This window comes from Gallus gallus, chromosome 1 (genome assembly GCF_016699485.2).
Source record: "Gallus gallus isolate bGalGal1 chromosome 1, bGalGal1.mat.broiler.GRCg7b, whole genome shotgun sequence".
Classification (NCBI taxonomy): domain Eukaryota; kingdom Metazoa; phylum Chordata; class Aves; order Galliformes; family Phasianidae; genus Gallus; species Gallus gallus.
In genome coordinates, this window is record NC_052532.1 from 7,866,915 (window position 1) to 7,889,322 (window position 22,408).

At 44.5% G+C, this 22,408-nt stretch overlaps 1 protein-coding gene across 7 annotated transcripts in view; it reads right to left on the minus strand.

Annotated features, from left to right (window-relative positions):
- Positions 1–13,838: 13,838 nt before the first annotated feature.
- The window catches only part of FAM107B (family with sequence similarity 107 member B), a 63,166-nt gene continuing 54,596 nt past the window's right edge, over positions 13,839–22,408 (minus strand). For all 7 annotated transcript variants that reach the window (XM_015299354.4, XM_424029.8, XM_046903411.1 and 4 more), the window contains 2 exons: positions 18,447–18,600; positions 13,839–17,021 (listed from right to left, as the gene is read on the minus strand). In XM_015299354.4, the coding sequence (XP_015154840.1) occupies positions 16,905–17,021; positions 18,447–18,600 (271 nt within the window). In that variant the 3' untranslated portion in view covers positions 13,839–16,904. The remainder of the gene's footprint in view (positions 17,022–18,446; positions 18,601–22,408) is intronic.

Below are 22,408 nucleotides of genomic sequence, written 5' to 3' on the forward strand. Positions count from 1 at the left end.
TCCAAACCCTTCCAGTCTTTCTAACTAGCTGTAGGGTAAAACACAGAGAGCTCTTCCAACACATTCCCCAGCATCTGGTCTCATCACAGTTGGTAGATATTCCACAGTTATTTGGGAAAGAAGAAAAAGAAGCAGGAAAAAAAAGTCAGTAGGAGGAAAGAGATTCTTGCCTTGTTCAGATTGTATTTATTTCCTAATTGAAATAGTTAAAATTCAAAGCAAAATATATTTTCTTCAAGTGAGAGAATTGCTATTAACTGCTTTTCCAGAATTTTTGTCATTAAAAAAAAAAAAAAAAGGGAAAAGAAGATGTTAAGTTACTTAAAACAAACTGAGAAATGTGTAGCTGGGATAACTCAGTGTTCCAATAGACACAGTACTTATTCTTTTCTATTTTCTCCTTTCAGCCCAGAGACCGGTGAAGAAAAAATCCTCATTAGGTGATGAAGGGTAAATCACAGCTGTTCCAGCGCTGGAGCTCGATGTGTTCTCTAAGATTTTAAGGTCATCGTGCTACACAGAGAAGGAAATGATTGCAGGAAATATTGAGCTTCACGCGTCTGCAGCTGGATTAAGTGTTTTATTACTTACCGCTGAGGACACTTCTGTTTGACACAAATATATTTGTTAGAGTATTTTATTAAATTACATCAAACATCTGAATTCAGAGTGGAGCTGTTGAGAAGGTGAATGTAAAAAGAATTGATGCTACAGCGTCTTATCAGCAGTAAAGCTGTAATCAGTTCTGACAGATATTACTCATGTGCTTGAGGCTTGGCGAGGAGTTATTCAGATGCCACCATGGTGAAGCAGAAAGGAATGAAACACCAGGAGTGCTGTGGAAAAGGGCTCTCCGGAGTTGCTTCGCTCTATTTTTCATTGACCAAACCATGGAATGGAGGACTGTAGGTAAATCAGAGGAAAATACACTGTTTGGGGGAAAAAAGGGGCATATTTGTTAACAGCTCTGCCTGCACAGGGAACGTTTCTCACAGCCACGATCTGTAGAAGGCGTTTGCTGGAATTAAGGGCTTCTTGTGCATCACAACACAGTGACTGTCCCAGGGGGATATTCTTAGGTTCATACCTTATTCCTTTCAATCTGCTTTATAATCCTTAGAGTTATTTGAGCACAGGTACATCCTGAGTCGCTTTTGAAATACCAAAGGAATTGCACAGCAGAGATTACCTCCTCCTCTAGCACGCAAATCATCCTCAAAAGACTTTGCCTGGAAAATAATTCCACGCATTTTTTTCCCAAGGGTATGTGCTCTTTTATTTGTCAGGGATCAAAATGCTTAGGTGAAGATGGATAAGGAGCTATTTAAATCCACGGTGCTTTGAGATGGAGCAGCTTTTTTTGCTCGTGAAGGTTCTGGCGCACAAGTCTTATGGTGAGTGGCTGGGGAAGCTGAGTCTGGAGAGGAGGAGGCTCACAGGAGACCTTAATGCTCTTTACAACTGCCTGAAAGGAGGCTGTGGCAAGGGGGGGGGATCAGCCTTTCTCCCAGGTAACAGCAATAGAATGAGAGGGAATGGCCTTAAGTTGCACCAGGGGAAGTTCAGGTTGGATATTAGGAACAATTTCTTCTCAGAAAGAATGGTGATGCATTGGCACAGGCTGCTCAGGGAGGTGGTGGAGTCGCCATCCTTGGAGGTGTTCAAGAAATGCGTAGATGTGGCACTGAGGGACGTGGTTAGTGGGCACGGTGGGGGTGGGTTGATAGTTGGACTAGAATAATAGAATCACAGAATCATTATGGTTGGAAAAGACCTCCAGGATCACATAATCACAGAATCAGAATTGGGACCTCTAGAGATAATCTAGTCCAACCCCCCCTGCCAAAGCAGGCTCCATAGACCGGGTTGCACAGGTAGGTGTCCAGGTGGGTCTTGAACATCTCCAGAGAAGGAGACTCCACAACCTCTCTGGGCAGCCTGTTCCAGTGCTCCGTCACCCTTACTGTGAAGTTCTTACGCACATTTGTGCCGAACTTCCTGTGCTTCAGTTTGTAGCCATTTCCCCTTGTCCTATTGCTGCTGAAAAGAGTCTGGCCTCATCCCTTAGTCTCCCACACCTTAGATATTTATAGACACTGATCGGATCCCCTCTGAGTCTTCTTTTCTCAAGGGTGAACAGACCCAGGTTGCTCAGCCTTTCCTCATAAGAGAGGTGCTCCAGGCCTTTTATCATCTTTGTGGCCTTCTGCTGAACTCTTTCCAAGGAAATCCCTGTCTTTTTTGTACTGGGGAGCCCAGAACTGGACATAATACTCCAGGTGAGGGCTCACCAGGGCAGAGTAGAGGGGGAGGATCACCTCCCTGGACCTTCTGGCCACTCTCTTTTCAATGCACCCCAAGATGCCATTGGCCTTCTTGGCCATCAGAGCACACTGCTGGCTCATGGCCAACCTGTTGTCCACTAGAACCCCCAGGTCTCCCTCTACAGAGCTCCTCTCCAGCAAGTTATCCCCCAACCTGTACTGGTGCATGCAGTTATTCCTCCCTAGGTGCAAGACTCTACACTTGCTTTTGTTAAACCTCATCTGGATCCTCTCTGTCCAACTCTCCAGCCTGTCCAGGTCTCTCTGAATGGCAGCACAGCCTTCCAGTGTGTCAGCCATTCCTCCCAGCTTTGTGTCACCAGCAAATTCGCTGAGGGTGGACACTATCCCCTCATTGGGGTCATTGATGAAGTACAACTGGACTCTGTGCCTCTGATCACAACCCACTGAGCTCAGCCATTCAGACAGTTCTCAACCCACCTCCCCCTCCACTCATTTATTCCACACTTCCTCAGCTTTGTTATAAGGCTGTTGTGGGAGACAGTGTCAAATGCTTTACTGAAATCAAGGTAAACTACATCCACTGCTCTCACCCCATCCACCCAGCCAGTGATGGCATCATAGAAGGTTACCAGGTTGGTCGAGCATGACCTCCCCCTGGTGAACCCATGCTGACAACTCTTGATAACCTTCTTCTCCTCCAATTGCCTGGAGATGGCATCCAGAACAAGCTGTTCCATCACCTTTCCAGGCATGGAGCCGAGGCTGACTGGCCTGTAGTTTCCCAATAACAATCATCTGGTGAACATCTAGTAATCAGCTGATTAACTGTAAATTCATGCTGTGGACAAGTTTTTCCTCTGCAGAGTCCTCAGACTTGTCCCATCCCACCCAGACTCGGTGGTGCAGAATTTTTGAGACGTCTGCTACATTTCTATTGAAGTTCTTTGACCATAATTGTATTTTTAAATTATCCATTCAAAAATGATGAGCAGGTGCTGGTCTCCTGGAACTGGGCACTCCACATGAAAAATCCCCTTAAAGTATCTAAATTCCTCATACAATCAATGGAAAGAGAAAGGTGTTTTTGAAGATTTCCAAGGGGCAAGACCAACTGAGGGGCTTTACTTGATTAGATCCCTCAGAAGACAAAGGCACACACCCATGGTGCTCTCCCTATGGTTAGGTGTCCTCCTGGATGGTGACATTAAATACATACTCATGTTTCAATGATTTCAGTAGATACTAAAGGCCTGGTCCTAGGTCACAAATGAACTGCACGCAGCAAGAGTGAGATTTACATAACTAGGAAAGAGCACTGGTGTCCAAACACACAACACATTTCAAATGTTTAATTGCATCTGAACGCAAGCAGCCCGTCTACTCTTTGTGTTGGGTCCTCTGTCCAGTGCCAAATGCACAGGCAGCGAACGAGCTGTTCCATTGACTGACACCACAGGGAGTCCTTCCACCAAACTTCACATTTTTTCTCAAAAATAAAACCGTAACAGTTCAGGAAGAATTTCTAGTTTCTGGAAGACCCCTTCCAACTAAAGCTGGCCGATGAATCAGGCATTGTTTGCCCTGGTGTTAGCCATTGTCAGCCAAAACCACTGGAAGCGGCAGTATCTTGTAGGTGAGCTCGGGGTTCTAACGCAACAAAGGACTCGTGTGTTCAGCTCTTTCCCCCCCTCAAAGGAGCAAACTCTCATTCTTCTTCAGTTTCCTCTCCGGAGAGAGCTTTATTTAAAATTCTGTTTTTACATCTTTTTTTCCTTAGTGCCTCTGGGCCTTGAGAAATCTGGAAGCTTATGAATTCAGGCTTAAAGGAGGATGTTTAGAAAAACTTCAGCATGCTACAGCCTTTCGTAAAGCCCAGATGCAGGCTGGTGCCTTTGATTATCGATACACACCATTCTCTGTCAAGAATCTTTATTTGCACGCTATTGGGTGAAAAATCCCCCATCTAGCAGTTGCTTTACGAGGCAGAAAATGCTAATGTTCGTGTCTGCTGTAATTCACTTCTGGCAGAAAAAGAGGCTCTGTGCAGAGCTCGCAGTGTTGGCAATCCCTCCTTTTTAGGTGGAATATGCGCCTATATCACATTCGTATATAAGCACTGCAGGTTGGTTTCAGCAGAGAATAAAGTGCTTAAATTTATGGTTTGTCTGACTGTGATTGCATCCTGCATCTCATTTGACTGTTTATCATGCTCCATACTCTCAGCCCTCCCTACAGTTGAGGGTGTCGTCTATCAGAGGATAAACCCTTGGTCAAGTTATAAATTTATTATTAAACATTAAACAGATACATATTTCTATGTTACTGACGTAAGTAGTTTTTATCTATAGCATATATTACATCTCTAGAACACCTTGCAAAGAGATTTCAATTGCTATGTCCTACTCAGACTGCAGCTCCGGGAATTACACAATATTGTCAGGAAGAACCAGATCTTCAGCTGGTTAAACTGACAATATCAATGTAACACCACAATTGCAGCTCTGCTGATTCGTAGCACGATAGCCTGGCAGCATCTCCTCCTTAATGCCATACAAGCTGCTTTGTGAGCTCCTCACCTTCTCCCAGGGACTGAACCCAAGCTCAGTGTTATCCACATGGCTAAGGCAGTGCAGCTCATCAAATGTAGAAGGATGTTTGATTCTTGCTGGGCATGGAAGCTGCAAGGCCACAGACATGTTGACCTGGCTGCAGACACAGAAGATGCAATGTCACTTTGACTCCACTTTTTGTTCATGCTCTCCTGTTGCATGTCTTGAGCACCTGTGTGATGCCATCAACACCCAACAGCAGCAGATACTTATGGGCTACCTTCTCCTTTGCAGACTGTACTGCTTCCTCCTGCTGTTGCTCTTCTGGCCGTGCTCCAGACTTCATTCCTTCACATGCTTTCTCTTTACAAAACCATTTCCAGTACCTTGGAGATACTCGAAATTCAGATGGACGAAGCCACAAGTAACCTCTTTTAAGCTTATAGAATCATAGCATCATTAAGGTTGGAAAGACCACTAAGATCATCAAGTCCAACCATCTGCGACTGAAAGTTGGCCCTGCTCTAAGCAAGGGCTGGATCAGAGACACCTGAAGGTTCCTTCCAACCTCATTTATTGCATAGACCACAGATCAGTGCCCAAGTGGACAGTCAGAAAGCCACAGGGCCCACCCTGCCAGGTAGGAACCAAAACATCAGAAAGGGCAGAGGAGGTGATGAGGAACAAGGAGCTGTGAGCAGCAACAGAAATGCAGGCACAGCCAAGGGAGAAGCTGAGCAGACAAAAGGAACTGGTTGAGATTACATGTGGTATCCACAGTGCAAATGAGCTGAGGAGAGGCCCACAGGAAGGACCACGGGATGGGGCACTGGGGTTACTGACTCCAGGTCTTGCTCTGGCCCTACCAAAATTTGGGGAGGGAATGATATTTCATGTGTCATGTTATGGTTTGACTTTACAGAGAGGAATCACAGCTTAAGAACAAGTGTATTAGTTTGATCTTCATGAGCTAGGCATACAGATAATCCATGCCACTTGAACTCTCCTCTTGCTTCCCAATTTTACATATTTTTTCTCAGAAATATACTGAAATTTAGAAATATTTCCAGGCAATCTTCCAAAAATCAGAAAGTAGAGCCTATCAAATACCACTTTTCCTCTTCTAGACTTCCTAATCAATTTTAATCACAAGAGGATACATCTTCAAAGTGGCACTTAGAGGCAGACAATTCATGTTAAAAAGTACCGTGATTTCTGTCCCTAAATCACCATGACTGATGTTAAATAATGACCTGAAGGCAGCTCAATTTTCTGTCCAGGCAAAACATGAGACAGAGGAAATAGCTGTGGGTGTAGGAACAAGCCTGAAGCTCTCTTGCTTAAGAAACTCTCTTTCACGGCACATGCCTCAAGAAGATCCCAGGAGTGGCTGGGAGCTGAGTCCTGTGTCCCATATCCTCCTCCTCCTGTGTGCCAGCTTGTTTTTGTCATCATAGAATCACAGAATTATGGAACATCCCAAGTTGGAAGGGATCCGAAAGGACCACTGAGTCCAACTCCTGGCTCCAGACAGGACCACCCAAAATTCAAACCACATTTCTGAGAGCACTGTCCAGACGTCACCCGTCCCCACTGCACCCCACGCAGTACCCCCAGATGAAGGCCCAAATGCAGACACTCTTAGACATGGGGTGTCCTAGTGAACCCAGTGGGATGTTCAGAGTCTAGAGAGGAGTGAGGAGCTGCCATGGTTGGGTTGGAGCAGGAAGGAGGAGGCCAAGACCACACAGTGAGCTGAACAGAGTGCCAGGAAGACAGCCCAGCAGCTTTTTGGCTCCTTGTTCCCCATTCAGACCTCAGGATCAGACTCCCTCTCTCCATTCATTTCATGTTAAGAAGAGTAAGGAAAAGCAGGGGTCAGTGGTAGGAGGCTGCTTCCAATGAGCTGTGCACTGTTTGGAGATGGTCCGTGCTTCTTTGCGTTCACAGCAAAGTGATGCTGCAGAGAAGAAGATATCTGGGGAGAGGTAGTAACTACATCTGAACACAGCTAATGGTTGACAATAACAAAATAGAGCTGCACAAAGAGCAGGGCTGAAAGCTGAGATCTAAAAATAATAAAATACATCATTCACAACATGATTTTGTACAGCAGTATCTGAACAAAACAGTGGACTCCAGGGCTTGTGGCATTCGTGGGACTTGCAGGAACACAAACAACTCTGTGTGAGGCTTAAGGCCACGCTTCTTCCACACTCCTGAACACTCCTCCCAGAAGAGAATTTGTTTGTTATTTGAGCACTGAATTTTTGACAGAAGAAGTCAAAGTGGACATCTGAGATACGAAGTCACTCATTGGTGCATTTTTTAAGAAAAAGGAAAAAGAGCTACAGCTATAAGAAGATTCAAACACCACTCTGCTCTCTGTTTTTCCTCATGAGTTGTCTGAAGGCCGTTTTCCCCTTGGCGCACACACAGACCCTGCCCTGCCCACGCCGTGTTTGTTCTGCAATGGACTCAAACCACATTTAAACACCACAGAGAGTGCCAGAGCCGCGTGTGCTCAGAGCACAGCCACAAACATCTCCAGCCCTGCTCTCCTAGCACCGATGTTGGCTCTGCCTGCCCTCAACAGGGATATCTGTGACCCGACTCAGTGATCTTTCCATGAGCTGACCACTGCCTCACAGGAGATGGAACACAATGAGTGGAAGTCATGGCTGGAAGAGGAATCGTGTGTCTTCTCGCCTTGTTCTTGCTGCACTTAGGATAACCGTGACATTTGCAAACAGCAAGTGATTTTTGAAGCTTCCTTGGCTCAGTCCTTGCCTTTATGAGGACAGCTGCAGCGGAGGAGTTGTTATTCAAAATGTTTTCAGTGAATAGCATCACTTAACTATGCAGGCCTTTTCTTAGATGCCTTCCTCTTATTTGGAAGCTTAGACATCCCAAATACCGTCAGTTTTAAATGAATCTAAGCATAGGGGTGCCACCATTGGTACACTTGTCCAGGTGGGTGGCAACCAGATCTAGTGGGTGGCAACCATGCCTGGGTTGGAACTGGATGATCTTTAAGGTCCTTTCCCACCTAAACCATACTTAAGGGAGCCAGTCGCTGTCTGGCAAGAGAACCCATAGCATGTACCAGTTTCATTAAAGGCATCCTCACTTCTTCCTCGTAGGATGGAAACACCACGCAAAGGGGCACCAACCCCAATGGTCCCATGGAGAACATATGCTTCTTCACAATGTCGGAGGGGCTGCAGCATCTCAAATCTGTCTCGAGCCTTTTCCCAATTATCAGAACCAGGCTGTGTGAAAAGCCCATCTGTGCGCTCAGCCAAAAGCATTTTGTACCTAAAAGCTGTTTTATAAAAAATAAGCTCAGTAGCTTTGGAATAAGGGAGCTTCTGAATGCAGCAATCTGTGCCGAACTGAAAGAAGCGTGTTTTTAAATCCAAAGCTACATATATAAAGAAGCAAAGTTATATTGAGGTCAACACCACAAAAGCACCAAAAATATCAGTAGCTGATACTCAGTTCCAGCTGCAAGCAAGGCTGCAAAAACGGTGCATTGCTACAAGCAACAGACATCATCCTATGTTCTCATGTTTGCCTATTAATTCTTTGGTTTTGAAGTGGTTTCAGTTGATGAGTGAGTGTGAGACACAAATGTCGAGGGGCTGGAGAACTTGGAGACGTTCAGGGTCAGGTTGGATGGGGCTCTGAGCATCTGATGTAGATGTAGGTATCCCTGTTCGTTGCAGGGGAGTTGGACCAGGTGACCTCTGAAGGTCCCCTCCAACTCAGACAATTCTATGTCTCTATGACTCTATGAACTTCAAAAGGCTCCAGGAGCCGCTGTGGGGAATGAAGGCTCAGCACGTTGCTCCTGGTACAACATTCAGGCAGGGAGAGCTGCACCCCGGGGCTCTGCAGCTCCAGAGCAGAATGTGTGCTACAGGGTTTGTGTTGTGCAACGCCGGGGTTTCCCTGAGCCCTGCCTTTGCTTTAGAGGTTGTTTGGGGGGTTTTAGTTCATTGATTCTTCTAGACTTCTGTGCTAGACATGAGCTCGTTGAATGCCAGCTTTCAGGAAGGTCAGGACGGAGCTCAGGACACATCTATTTTACTACATTTTAAGCAGTCCTCCTATTTTCAGGTATTCATCAGATAATTTTGCATTTCACGGGCTCTCCTCAAGCATCACCAGATCTATTCCTTGCACAGACAGACCCCAAATGTCACTGCAGGTCTTAACCCCAACACAGCAGCGGGGCTGGCCGTGCCCTACGTGCACACTCTCACACAGGCATGTCTAAAGGGGCACATGGCTGTGCAGAGGGCCAGCAGCCCCCGAATGGAGCACTCCCCCCTGCAGACAGATGGCGAAGGCTGGAGGAGGAAGTGAGCGCGTTCACACGTCGGGAGGTGGTTTGATGCAGGCAGGGAAGCGTGGCGGGGTCTGGCCGGGCTGCTGCTCGTTGTTATGGCAACACGAGGATGCTGCTGGCAGTGAGAGGATGGAGAGCGGGGTGGGGAAGGGGAAAACTTTAGGGAGAAAAGGAAGGATTCAGAAGGGGGGAAAAGAGGGAGAAGAGGTTTGTAGATCAAGATGGAAACTGAAGAGGGATGAGTGGAAGCCTGGGATCTTAATGCTGTCCCACTGAGCCCTTTTGCGAGTCAGAGCTATCATGGAATTGTTTGAATTAGAAGGGACCCTAAAAGGTCACCTAGCCCAACTCCCCTGCAATGGACAGGGACACCTACGGCTAGATCAGGTGCTCGGAGCTCTGTCCACCCTGACCCTGAATGCTTCCAATGCTCTGGTGAGGTCTGTACCCTGCCCAACCCAAGAGGAAAGGGCTGTCGGGCCGTGAAGGACACAGCAATGCTCTCCAACAGGACCAGCACCACTGCTGATGGCTGGAGGCGTCTCCACGGGCTGATATCAGGACCAGGGGTGAGGACGAGCCCTGGCGATGTGTCCCAGCACACCTGGGGGCTTTCATGCCTTCTGACAACGCTTTGGGTCTCTGTGGGGATCCGCCACTGCAACAACAGCTGGGACACAGCCTCGTGCCATTGGCAGAGCATCCCCGTGGCTCACAGTGAGCGCATCCGTGGGGACTGCAACCCCACCAAGCATTTGCAAACCCATCTCCTGAATTACCGAAATCTACAAACACATTCAAGGCTTTTTTTTTTTTTCTTTTTTTTTTTTTTTTTTGCACAGCACAGTGGGACCGGAACGCAATTTGCAGCGCAAAATCACTAAGCAATCCCGTGCTTCCCCGAGAAAGCACCAGGTTTTGGTACAATAAGCTCACAGAGCTCGGCACGGCTGCGTTCCGGTGGGAAAGCTTTCGAGGAAGAAGAAGGGAAACCCTCCGCACCGCCCAACAGCGCTCCGCTCCCCGCGCCCAGGAGATGGCAGCAGCGGGTGCAGCCCGGAGCCCCGCAGCCCAGAGGCGCACACAGAGCTGCTCAGCTCCGCTGCTCTCGGTTCTATCTGCTCTTCATCCCTGAACGTTCCCCGTTTTCACTCCCCGGGCTTCCACACACCGACGGTTCGGGCTGAGTTCCCCTCGCTGTGAGCAGCGCTGCGGTTCTCAGCCTCACGCGCTCATTTTAGGATCCATCCCAAGAACTCCTAATTAACGAAACGCCTTTCGTTACAAACCAGGCCTGGGAAACGATCCAGGGGAAGGGAGGCCTGAAGAGACAGAAAGAGCCGGGGGTGGAAGGGGGCAATGGGAAGGGAATTAAAGCACAATGAGGCTTCAAGGGGGGAAAGGGGGGGGGAAATTAAAGGAAGAACAAAGAAGAAAAGGCCTGGTACATTAGGTTTGAGCACAAGAACATTTTATGCCTTGCACAGGGCTCAGCTTTTGGGGTAGACTTGCTGTTCAACCTTGGCACAAGTCTTACAGGGAGGGGCTGAGGGAACTGGGATTGTTCAGCTGGAGGAGGCTCAGGGGAGACCTTATTGTATCTCTACAGCTGTATCTCTACAGCTGCCTGAAGGAGGTTGTGGTGAGGTGGGGTTGGCCTCTGCTCCCAGGTAACAGTGATGAGAGGGAACGGGCCTCAAGTTGCACCAGGGGAGGTTCAGGTTGGATATGAGGAAGAATTTCTTCTCAGTAAGAATGGTGAGGCATTGGCACAGGCTGCCCAGGGAGGGATGGAGTCACCATCCCTGGAGGTGTTTAAGAAAAGGGCAGATGTGGCACTGTGGGCAGTGGTCAGTGGGCACGGTGGGGGTGGGCTGATGGTTGGACTGGATGATCTTTGTGGGCTTTTCCAACCGTAATGATTCTCTGATTTCCTGATTAATACGTTGAGCGTAACCATCAGTCTTGAAGCATAAGTACCATATATATGCAGCAATAAGTAAGTGTCCAGACCCCACTTTTTGGAGCAGAATCCTGGCTCAGCCTATGCCAGCACCGTACAGAAGACAATTCACCTGTTAAAGGCAGATATCCTGCTGGCTGTAGCATGAAAAGCCCCCACACCACCTGATAAAGCCCCTTGGGCAAGGAGATGGCATGGGATGCACGGGGCTGCTGTGCTCTGAGTCCTCTCAGGGGAGGTGGAGTTCCACTGGTGCACAGGGACTGCTCTGCAGGCAGTGTCCTCTGCCCCTTCATACCAAGTGGCACACGATCCCAGTGAACCCTCGTAAGGGCTTGAAGCTCACTGGCTGCTTTTTAATTTTCAAGCACAATGAAATAGACTAGGCATTTCAATTGCATTACGAAAGATTGCTTTCAGAACAGCTGAAGAGGGGGAAAGAAGTACATTTCTTCTTCCCATCTAATCAGACTGAAGTTGCCTGGCACCAACCTCAATCTGTGTTAAATTGCTCATGCCATGCGCCAGAGATCAGGCTTGGGTACATAATAGAAGCTAATTCTGAAAATGATTACTCAGATAATTAAGTGCTACAGCTGTAGAGGGGGACTGTGGTTCCTGGATCCCCTCTCAGGTGTTCCATCTTCCTTACCACAACTAGGGAGATGCCACCTCCCCTTACTGCTTGAACCGGGGCATGTTGCTTGTCCCCAGCCCTTTTCAGATGCCACAGTACCTCATCATTACAAGGGAACAACATTCCATGAGAATGAGCAGATGATGGAGGTGGCATTCAAACTTGGCTTCAAAGTCCTTGCAGTGAAGATGATGTTCCCTCCAGGTCAGGTGTTACAGGCACCTTCAGAGTCAAAGTGGAGCTGAACTGCACTTCAGAGGGCTGGTTTCTCTGCACTGATACAAGTGAAATCCAGGCAATTAGCTCAAACATACCCATCTGATAGAAATCCCTGTCTTGCTTCGGAGAGGCAATGTAGGCAGCAAGTGATGGTGTGATGGCCTGACTCCAACCTTTATGTCTAAAGCAATGCCAGAGGATGGACCATGGATATCAGTGCTTTTACCATGGCTTCTACCATGGAGAACCATCATTAGTGCTTAAGAGGGCACAGCCAATCTTCATTCTGTCAGATCAAAGCATAACACAAGCAGTTTAAAGTGGTAGCATGGGGTGAAAGAATATCTAGTGTTTCCACTCCTTCCAGATCTCATTAACTGCTGGTACTCTTCCCACTGCTTAGTGTTCAGAATGCAAATCACCCTCCCCTTCATCACCCTCAAGACATCAGTTGTGATACTACAGGAATAGCACCACTGAAGCTGGTTCATCTCCAGCCACTTTGCTCAGTTCTTTAGCACCTCTGGTCACCGTGAGTGCCATCAGCCATTTTAAGGTATGAATGACATCTACAGCTCCTGCATCTGCAACCAAGAAAACTAAGAGTACTTCTCTCCATATAGCTATGGCACAGCACAGCCAAGTTGCACATGGCCACAGGAGCACAAGCAGAGCCCCCGCTGTGAAGATCCCTGTAGAGCAGACCTATGCTTGCAAAGCCACACGACAAAATGTATTAGCTCAGTGTGATCCAAAAAGGCATGCAAAAGGAAGATCAGCTTTTCCGCTGGACTTGATGCAAAAGAAATATCAAATGTCCTCCACTTTGTTTTCATTCTGGACCTGGAGTGAAATATCAAAGGATAATTCAAAACACACTTGGATATGCTTGAGGTAGGAGAGCACGAGGCAGTATCTCCACCAGACCATAGAAACCTATTCCGTATTAACTCTATTCTTTCTTACCTCCCCCACGTTTGACAGCTCCTGGAGCAGGCCCAGCACCATTGCATCAGCATTACTGCCAGGATCCATTCCACATGCTGAGCAGTTTCTGAAGGAAAAAGCATTTCCTGACATCTGTTCTGAATTCACCACTCTGGCCCTCCTCCCCCACTTCATTTCACCGCACTCTGCTCTGTCTCCCCATCCACCAACACCTGTCCCCTGCTAGTTGGGGCTCTCCAAGATGAGCTGAGGTTCTTGGGGGTGAGCTGATCACTCACATCTGTTCCAACCATGTTTCCACTGCCCTGCTAGCTTTTCCTCCTTCTGCTAACATAAGATTTTGCTCTCAAAGGCACAGAACAATCTGACCCTAAACCAGCAAATCATTTGTGCATGCACTTTCTTTCACCTGTCCAGCTTTCTCATACTAGAACCACAGGGTTGAGTGGTAGCTAAATTAGAAGCACCTTTGCAGGACTGAACCCAGGAGCAGACTCGTTACTGCTTCCTCACTGCCTTTTTCAATGGAGCAGTGGTAATGCTTATGGTCCCAAGGCTGAATTCTGCTTTGATAAACTTAGAAGGAATGGCTGCCAAAATTGTTTGGTTCCCATCAGTGGTTTCCCCTCATTGCCTCACTTTGCACTTGCTAAAAAGCCCTTTTTAAAGATATGGGAAGATAACAGGACTAAGAGACACAACTTACCTCTCTCCTGCAAATTACTTTGTCAGTAGTTTTGCATGCACAAACACGGATGCAGTTTTAAGGACCCAGAAGTCACCACAGTCTTCATGCTTCACAGTTTTATATCACCTGGATATTGCAGCGCAGACCCCACGGTTTGGATTCCAACAGGACGTGACAAACACTGCTGCATACTCCAAGCATGTAGAAGATTTTATTAAGCATAACTTTGGTTCTAAGTATTCCTCATTTTTGTAATACCTTTAGTTAAAAACAATTATACAAGAGCAAATACAAAAAATATTAAATTATGAAAACAAATCCTTTAAGGCTCCCTTTTTTATATTTATATATATTTATATATGTACACTCAAACAAGTGCAGATATTAACAGAAGGTTAAAGCCACAAAAATTCTAAAAAATTTACTACTCTACTATCAAAAGCAAGAATTTTTAAAAAGTACTGCCTTCTTAGAGGCAGAAGTGGTCCAAGTAAGAAAGCCATTTTCAAATCACTGAAGTATTTGCAGGATTGCTTCAGATTCCCTGTAGCTGAAGGACAGATCAGGAATAGCTTACCTCCGTCAGCAAGCAGTATCTTACTTGGGTAGCCACCCAGGGCACTCATGCTCTGATAGCTGACTACCACGTAAGAGCCACCCATCCCAGCCCAATCCTGACATTAAAGACAGGCTTTTGCTTGTCAAATCAATAGGAGAGTGATTTGGATTCCTAGACTAAAAGGTCAGCAGGATTCAAAGATGCTCTAATGAACGCGCTGATGTTCTGCTCGTATGCAGAATGAACTCCAAGTGAAAACAAAAAGTCTACTTCACACTGTATGTACAAGGGGGTTTTCTGGCCACCTGTGTTTCGTAATGAGAAACTACCCTGAATCACAAGCTGATATGGAGAGGAAGCAACATACTTTCTGCTTTGGGGGGCCCAATCCAATGCTTACAGAAGTCAAGGAGAAACTGTTGTCTCTGCTGACTCCAGTGCCATTTGGATTGCACCCAACTCCATTCATTTTCCTGTGCCTGCACAGTAGGATTGCCACGTTCACTGAAGACAAAGGGCTGCAAAGAAATAGCCTGCTGAAGCCAGTGGAGGGTTTCCTCACTGATTCCCAGACATCTCCATACTGAACAGAAGGTTAATTGTAGAGTGGAATCCAACAGGCATAAAGTTTGGTAGGCTGGGAATGGTAAATGTAAAAGGTGTGGCATGGAACTCTGGTATGTAACACTGTCCCAACAATCAACAATATGGAACAAATCCAAACAGTGCAAGTGCCAGAACTGAAGGTCCTCTCCTTACAGAGGAAGGAAGAGTGAGGAAGAATCTGCAGCACTGAGTGTTCCTCTTCTGAGAAAATACAGTTATATATTTGGCCTTTGTCCTTTGTAACTCCATAATCAGAATGGTCTGGCAGACCATTTTCACATTTAATCATCGAGATATGAGTCACACTGCAAATCTAAATCAATGGCAATACACTTATCACAATTCAATTTACTCTTGATATGATTATGTCCTCATAATAAATGCCTGGATCTTGAGAAATTGAAGTCTGTCTCTAGGAAACATTGCTAATTGTGAGCATGCTGTCCCAAGTGCTATGCTGAAATTGTGTTTACAACATCTGATACTTACAGGAAAGGCAAAAGAAACTAAAAAACCAAACCAACAAACCCTCCCCCACAATACAAACACGCCACCGTTGATATTAGTAAAAAGTGTTCTCAAACAGTTATGTCCTTTATAAATACAAAGTCAAAATCATTTCATTTAGCATCCTAAGGCAAAGAATATGATTAGATCCTCAGCTGACATGGATGAGCACAGCCTTAGTGGGAGCTAGGAATACGCTAAGCAAGGAAGATGAGGATTTCTCCCCACTTTCCGAAGACAAAATATCTGCACCTACTCACACCAGGTAAGAATCCAACTCTATAATCCTACATCAGTAATCTGTTCCACCCCCTCCTCATCCCAGGCTCTCCTGGATAACTAGTAGTCATAAGCATGAAGGATCACATTCTGCCATCCTTATAAAACTGAACAGTATTTTATTTAATGGCAAGTCACGGAATAACTTGCAGAAAGGCAGAAGGTGACAGAATTGGACCTGAAGAGTCAGTGGTAACACATTTCCCCTCTGTTGAGGCTAGAGGAAGGACGGGATAAAATGAATGTCATTTTATGCCTCACTTCAGGGAAGAATTCTCCATTTTGGTAGATTCCAACCATCAGTTTGGTCTGGTTTAAACACCGCTCTGTTGCAGGAGCTACAGAAAATTCCTGCAGCAGCTGAGCAGGAATTGATGGCAGAAAACACTCCTGATTTCAGTTCCAGCAAATGAGTCATGTGCTAACACTGCACTCAGACCCAGCATGTTCTTGGAGGAGAAAGGCCACAGCAGTAAAGTAGGTAGGATTTCAAAATACCAAGATTAGAAGACAGGTCATTTTGCATTGAGAGGTAAGAGAGGTAAATACACAGGTAGCAATGTACAGACCTTCACATAACATTTTAAGGGAGAAGTTTAAAGACAGAGATAAATCAGCTTCTTGATTCTCTGGTGAGAGTATCACCAGATTTCTGCTCTTTCATAGCCCAGATTCTGCATGCTAAACAGGGAGAACTGGGCTTTAAGGCTGCTCACCTGTTCACTGCTGGTGAATTTTAAGCATTCCCATTCTGCCTGCAAGTGCCTATCCCTGTGGGGATGGGCATCGATGATCAACACACCTCCTGTCATCCCAGATTTGATGAAAATTCCAACTGAACACAAATGATTGTGAGATATACACAGGCTTTAGGTCTAGATGGAGAAAGCTTATCTGCACAGTATAGTTTCATAAGATATCACAGGAGGAGTTTGTTTTGATTTAAAGCAAAATATCATCTGTGTACCTCTGCTAAACTAGAATCACAAGAGAGAAAAAGCAGTGCAACACTGAAGAAGCTTCCCTACTATCCCTGGTTAAAATCTCTGAGTAAGCACTTCAGACTGGTCCATGACACTGAACTGACAGACTCCTGATGCCACGCATCAATCCCAGAACTGCATTTGGCAAGTCGATCTGTTACAGTCTTTATAATCCACACGTCCTTAGCAATTAAAAGTCTCATCTTCAGTAAGTGTCAGGTGGATGCCGTTCTCTTCCCTCTTGATGGGGCACATCTGAGACAACTTGCAAAAGTCTCTCTGCAGCCACAGCAGGAAAGCTGGAAGTCTTAGTGGGCACTGCCTCTATGAGTCTGGTGCTTCTGCAGCTTCCTGGACCGTCCTCCTCAAGTTACCCTTGACTTTGACAAATTCAGGTGCATTTTCCTGCTCTTCTTGTATCTTCTGTTGCTCCAGTTCCAGCTTAAAAGAGATTCATGTGTTAAAAAAAAGCATATAGAAGAGATAATCAAAGTAAAAGACAAAAATGTAATGGTTTCAATAACTGGCCATGCAAAACAATTTAAATTGCTTCCTTTCTTTCTCTCATAGAAAAGATAACGCTGAATTTCTTTGGGACTATCTGTTCTCACAAACTATCAGCCTTTTCAAACCTTTGGCTCCAGCTCATTCCAGTAGGCTGCCAAAACCTGCACTATGTGCCAGTGCAGAACCTTACTTACACCCTGCACAGAATAAAGACTGCTTAGCAATCCACAGTGAAGGCAGACAGGTCACATCACCAGAAAGAAGGAAACAACCTGTCAGAAAACTAACAAAAGTTCCTGAAAGGATCTTTATCTTGGAACACACCATGGTCCCTCTAATTAATGGGGACCACGTAGTTGGTCTTATTTAGCTCACCTCAGTAATGTTTCCTTTGTCTGTGGTTCACTGATGAGGAACATGCCCTGTTACAGTAAATGACAACAACGTTCCATGTTTCATACTGTCAATTAATGACATCCCTATGGTGCTTACAAAGTCACATTACTTGCAGTGGGCAGGCTTTTCCTCTCTAAGAGAATTTTCTAGTCTATGTGTGTCCTTGGGTGGCTGAATTCTGAATCAGGCATCTTCCCACAGACTAAGCCATCTGAAGCTGATCTTATCTCTCTGAGGGCTTAAGGCAAAAGTGACAGGATGATATACTTAAAATTACAATGGTTTTCTCCCTCCAGAAATATTTCTATGCCTGATTAAGAAAAACTGTAATAGAAAAAAAAAGGCCAAACGTAAGAACTGACATGACTACACCTCATTTTCAAGAGAGTTATTCAATTTAATTGCTTTCTGTTGAGAAATTTAATTGATTTCTGTTTTAGAGCATTCATTTTTTTTAGAAGTAAATACACGAGGTATTTAATTGAAGAAATTTTGCCTCTCAGGTACACAGAGTGCCTTAAGAGGCCCAGATACATTTGGCTGTCCCTTCGCTTCGCAGTTAAGTTTCCCAGCAAAAGACTGCGACTCCATATAATTCTCCGTACTTACAGTATGAGAATGTTTTCCTTCATTTGAAAAAGCCAAAGAGCTCATTCATTAAAAAGACCCTCCGTAGCCTTAGAAAGTCACCTAGTTTTGTACACAGCCCAGAAGAAAGAAACAACTGAGGTTTTTCACCGAGTATCTGGTTTTAATGCACTACAGTCTAACATCTGTTCTTAGTGGATCATCGCTCAATGCAAACGAGGCAATGGTAGTGCATGAATCGACTCACTGTAAAAAATTTATTTGCATTTTGTCAGAGGAACTGCGCCAAAAATCACCTCCTGCTTCTTTCTTAGAGAGCACCAGGCGACTAGCTCAGAGATCAATATGTAAAGTCAGTGTTATCTCCCATCTTACCTGCTCCAGTTTCTGCTGTCGCTTCAGTAGCTCTATTTCCAGGTCTGACTTCTTCTTTTGTGCCTCCTCTTCTTTTTGCTGTTTAATAACTTGATCTCTTTTTCTTTTCTCCATCACCTTTTGTAACTCTGGCTTGTTCTGAGGTGCAAGACCCCTTCAAATTAAATGGGAGTAGAGGGGAGAAGGAAATAAGGAAGAAAGATCATTTTTTAATAAGCTGACATTCACAATGAACTATAGGCAGGTTTTCTCAAGTCAACTGGCTGCCCATTTAGGTACTTTGAAATACAAATATTTAATTAAAAGGAAAAATGGGCAGAAGATGTATTGGTCTCTACCAGTGTAAGTTGGAAATGAAGCCGTATTATTACTGAAAATATTTGCCTTGAACACATGCTAGTGTTTCTCCTGAATAATTCACTGTCATGGCTTTCATCTTCAGCCTTCCCTCTCTTTTCTCCATTCCAGAAGAACCAATTTTAAGAACATCACAAATCAGAGCTGAAAACTGATTTTGGAAAACAAACAAACAAAGCTGGGTGATAATTCAGAGGGATTGCATTCAGACAGTCCTGCACTGGGCACTATGTCCAGAGAAGTCTACATGGACAGAACAAAAACATATCGTCCCTCTGGATTTTGTCACATTGCTCCTGGAAATCATTAATTCAGTCCTTCCTTGACAAAATGACAGCTTTAGCCATGCCTGGCTGCTATACTATTTCCATTGAGAACAGCGAGAGCTCGCAGGCTATGCTGAAAATCACATAGAAAGGGGCTGAAACAACAAAAGCCCCAAATAAAAAAGGTTGCGGTCACCTTGGAGACTGGATAAAGGGGGAAGGATGCTCTCTCTGATGAGATTTTAGTTAGGACAAAATATTTTCCAAGCCCACTACCCTAAAATGAAAAAGCATACTGTTTGCAGTTGGACTTGGTGATCCTTTTGAGTACCTTCCAACTCAAGATATTCTAGGATTCTATTTGGAATATCCTCATCATTCCAATATTAGTTGGAGCAGAAAGATCCAAAATATGCCTTTGTTATTGCAGTTTTCACTGGGATGATTACTGTATGAGCACATCCGGCATTGAGTTTAACATCAGCCATTTTTAACTTCCATTTCAAGACATTCAATAACCTGAAGAAGCTTTCAAAAAAGCCTATTGTTACCACTTCCCAGTGTATTATCAGTGGTTGCCTAATTCTTCCACGTGTATCTGAGAGCACATCTAGAAATATATTAAAAAGTCATTTTATAGTGGCATCTATGAGCGACTCCATATATTATGCAACATTCTATCAGTGTACATACCCTGGCAGCAAAATCAAATATTTAGCAACACCACATGCTCCTCCATATTTCTCATCATGTATCTCATGGCCTGAATGCAACAAGCTGCAAGATTGTATTAATATTTTATGTTTCATGCTATTTTAATTACATTTCAGCAGTTAAAAATTAAGTCAGGCAGAGAAAAGCTCAAGTAATATTTTATTATAATGACTACTGCTACTACTATTAATGACTTCCACTGTATCTGGGTCAGTGAGAGCTGAATCAATGGGAATTTCTATACTGATAAGCAATGAAGATAGCCATGAATCAGATGCAGGCTGCTAAGTAACATTACACATTGCTGATTTAGGTGTCCCATTTATCCTAACTACAGCACAACTAACACCTGTAATGTCAATCCTATTCTCACTCCTGCATTTAGAGAGGGAAAGCAACAAACAGGCTGCTACTGGATTAAGTAGGTGTCTTGTATCACCTCCTCATGATTTTTCTAGTTAAATAGAAGTCTTAAAAACTTTAGCACAGAGCAAGCAAACTGTGCTTAACCACTTCTATCAGAGCACTGGAATTCCTCCACATATGTGGCAATTTGCAGTAACAAAGCATAATGCAAACCTAATACCTACATCAAGGAAAAGCCTCGTATGAGAGGTAGTACCAAGGAATAAAGCACAGAGTCCTAAACATCTTTTCAGAGAAGATTTTCTGCTGCTGAAACCCTGAAAGTATTTCATTTCTGCACCAATAAATAAGGCTCTAAAATTAACAGCTGCAACTAATCAAAATCACAATAAGAGAAGAAGGGGCATTGAGGGCAGCACAACTGTTTTGTGTAATAGGATATTCTTCAGAAAGAAAAGAACTTCATACTGGTTTCAAGTGCTTTATGCTTTCATAAACTTTAAAAGGAAAAAAAAAATAGACTTAATTTAGTGCAGTCTCCACATCCTTTACAATAAAATCGTAAGTTGAGAAACTTCAACGATCTTCCTTTCAATTGCTTTAAACTCTGTGGTGCTGGGAACTGACTTTGATGTTTAATCCCATTAACAAGAAAATAGGACAAACACCTATTTAGGCCAGTTTCTTCCAATTCAGTTGGCATTCTGTAAAACATTTCTACTTCTTCATCACTAAAGAAATGCTGTATTGTGTAAGCAGTTCATTTAGAATTAAGTATCTAAGCCCAGCATTTGTGAGGATTTTGCTGTTACACATAGAAAAGGCCCTTTTCTCCACTCAAAATACCACTCTGCCAGAAAGGGAAGAACGAGAAACTTTCAGAATGCAACTCTTCTGCCAAATACACAAATCCAGCTGAACTGAAGTAGTTCTTCCTCTACTTTATTAAGGTCCTGGGTCTCAAAAAGCCTGAATGGGTGCTAACAGCAATTTTTATTCTCGAATGCACTCTGAAATAGTTCCTTCACTTCTGCTTTGGGGACCCCCACACCCTTGCCTATGTAATATCCCTTTTGAGTGGTTCTTTGTTTTGTAGACAGTCTGCAGAGAAGACACTCAGGGTGCATCTGTTACTGCAGCACTAAGTTAAAAACTGCACAGGCAGCTGATAAATGAGGGCAAAAGACAAGGGAGCAAATCAAGTCCAAACCACTTCCTGATACAGTGGCATCCACACCGCAATCCCTCGTAGCATTCAAATTATTAGAAGAGATGTGAAAACGATGATTAAAGGATCTACCATCTACAGCTGCAAGTGGCCAAGGAACGTATGAGTTCCAAGTTTCCTGTATTAGGACTAAAATTATGTATCTTATTAAAGGATTAAATAAGATTCCTGAATTGCAAGTTCTAATTAACCTCTGAGGAGGCAGGAAGACAACACGTCTTCACTTACTCCTGCTAGGACAGCCATGCAGGATTACACTCTTGACATCAAAGTAACACTGGGTATCTTTATCAAATCATGTATCTATATAGATGTTAGTTTCCACTTGGTTTAAATGGTGGAGTCTCATAAGCTTGGGGGCCTTTGTTGAGGCTCTTGTTGAGGAGATTTAACAACAGACCCTCATCTACCCCTGGGCCAAGCCCCTGTGTCTCAGCACAGCTGATGAAATCAAGTTCCAGTTCTTCACATCTTCAAAAGCAATATATAAAGCAACAGCTGCACAATCCCATCCCAGGAAGAAGGAAGCAGAATTTGCAAAATATACAAAGAAACACTTGTGCAGCAGGCATCAGGCTGTCACTGCATCATAAGAAAGATCAGGTAACCACAGAACAACTTCTGAAATAAAATATACCATTTCTTTAACTTAGAAGCGCTGGGAATGGTGAAAATTCACAGATTTGATGATATTGTTGGTGACTATCAAATATCTGACAAAATCCATTTAGGTTGAGAGCTGAAGACAAAATACAGTGCTGAAGTAGCAAATATGAAACGTGACGTGGGAGAACTGAACTGCTTCCTCATGAGAACAACCCTTAGTGAGTATTCACAGACACCAAAGCGGCAAGTCTGATTTACATAAGCTTTTACAGAGTTTTGCTGAATGATCAACAACTGATCTTGTGTTTGACATCCTCAGTGTAGCTTCTGACTAGCACTGAAACAGACATGAAAAACCTTCAGTTAAAGACTCAGATGAAATAGTGGAGCAGCTATATAGCTTTCTTACACAACTATTCCAGCAT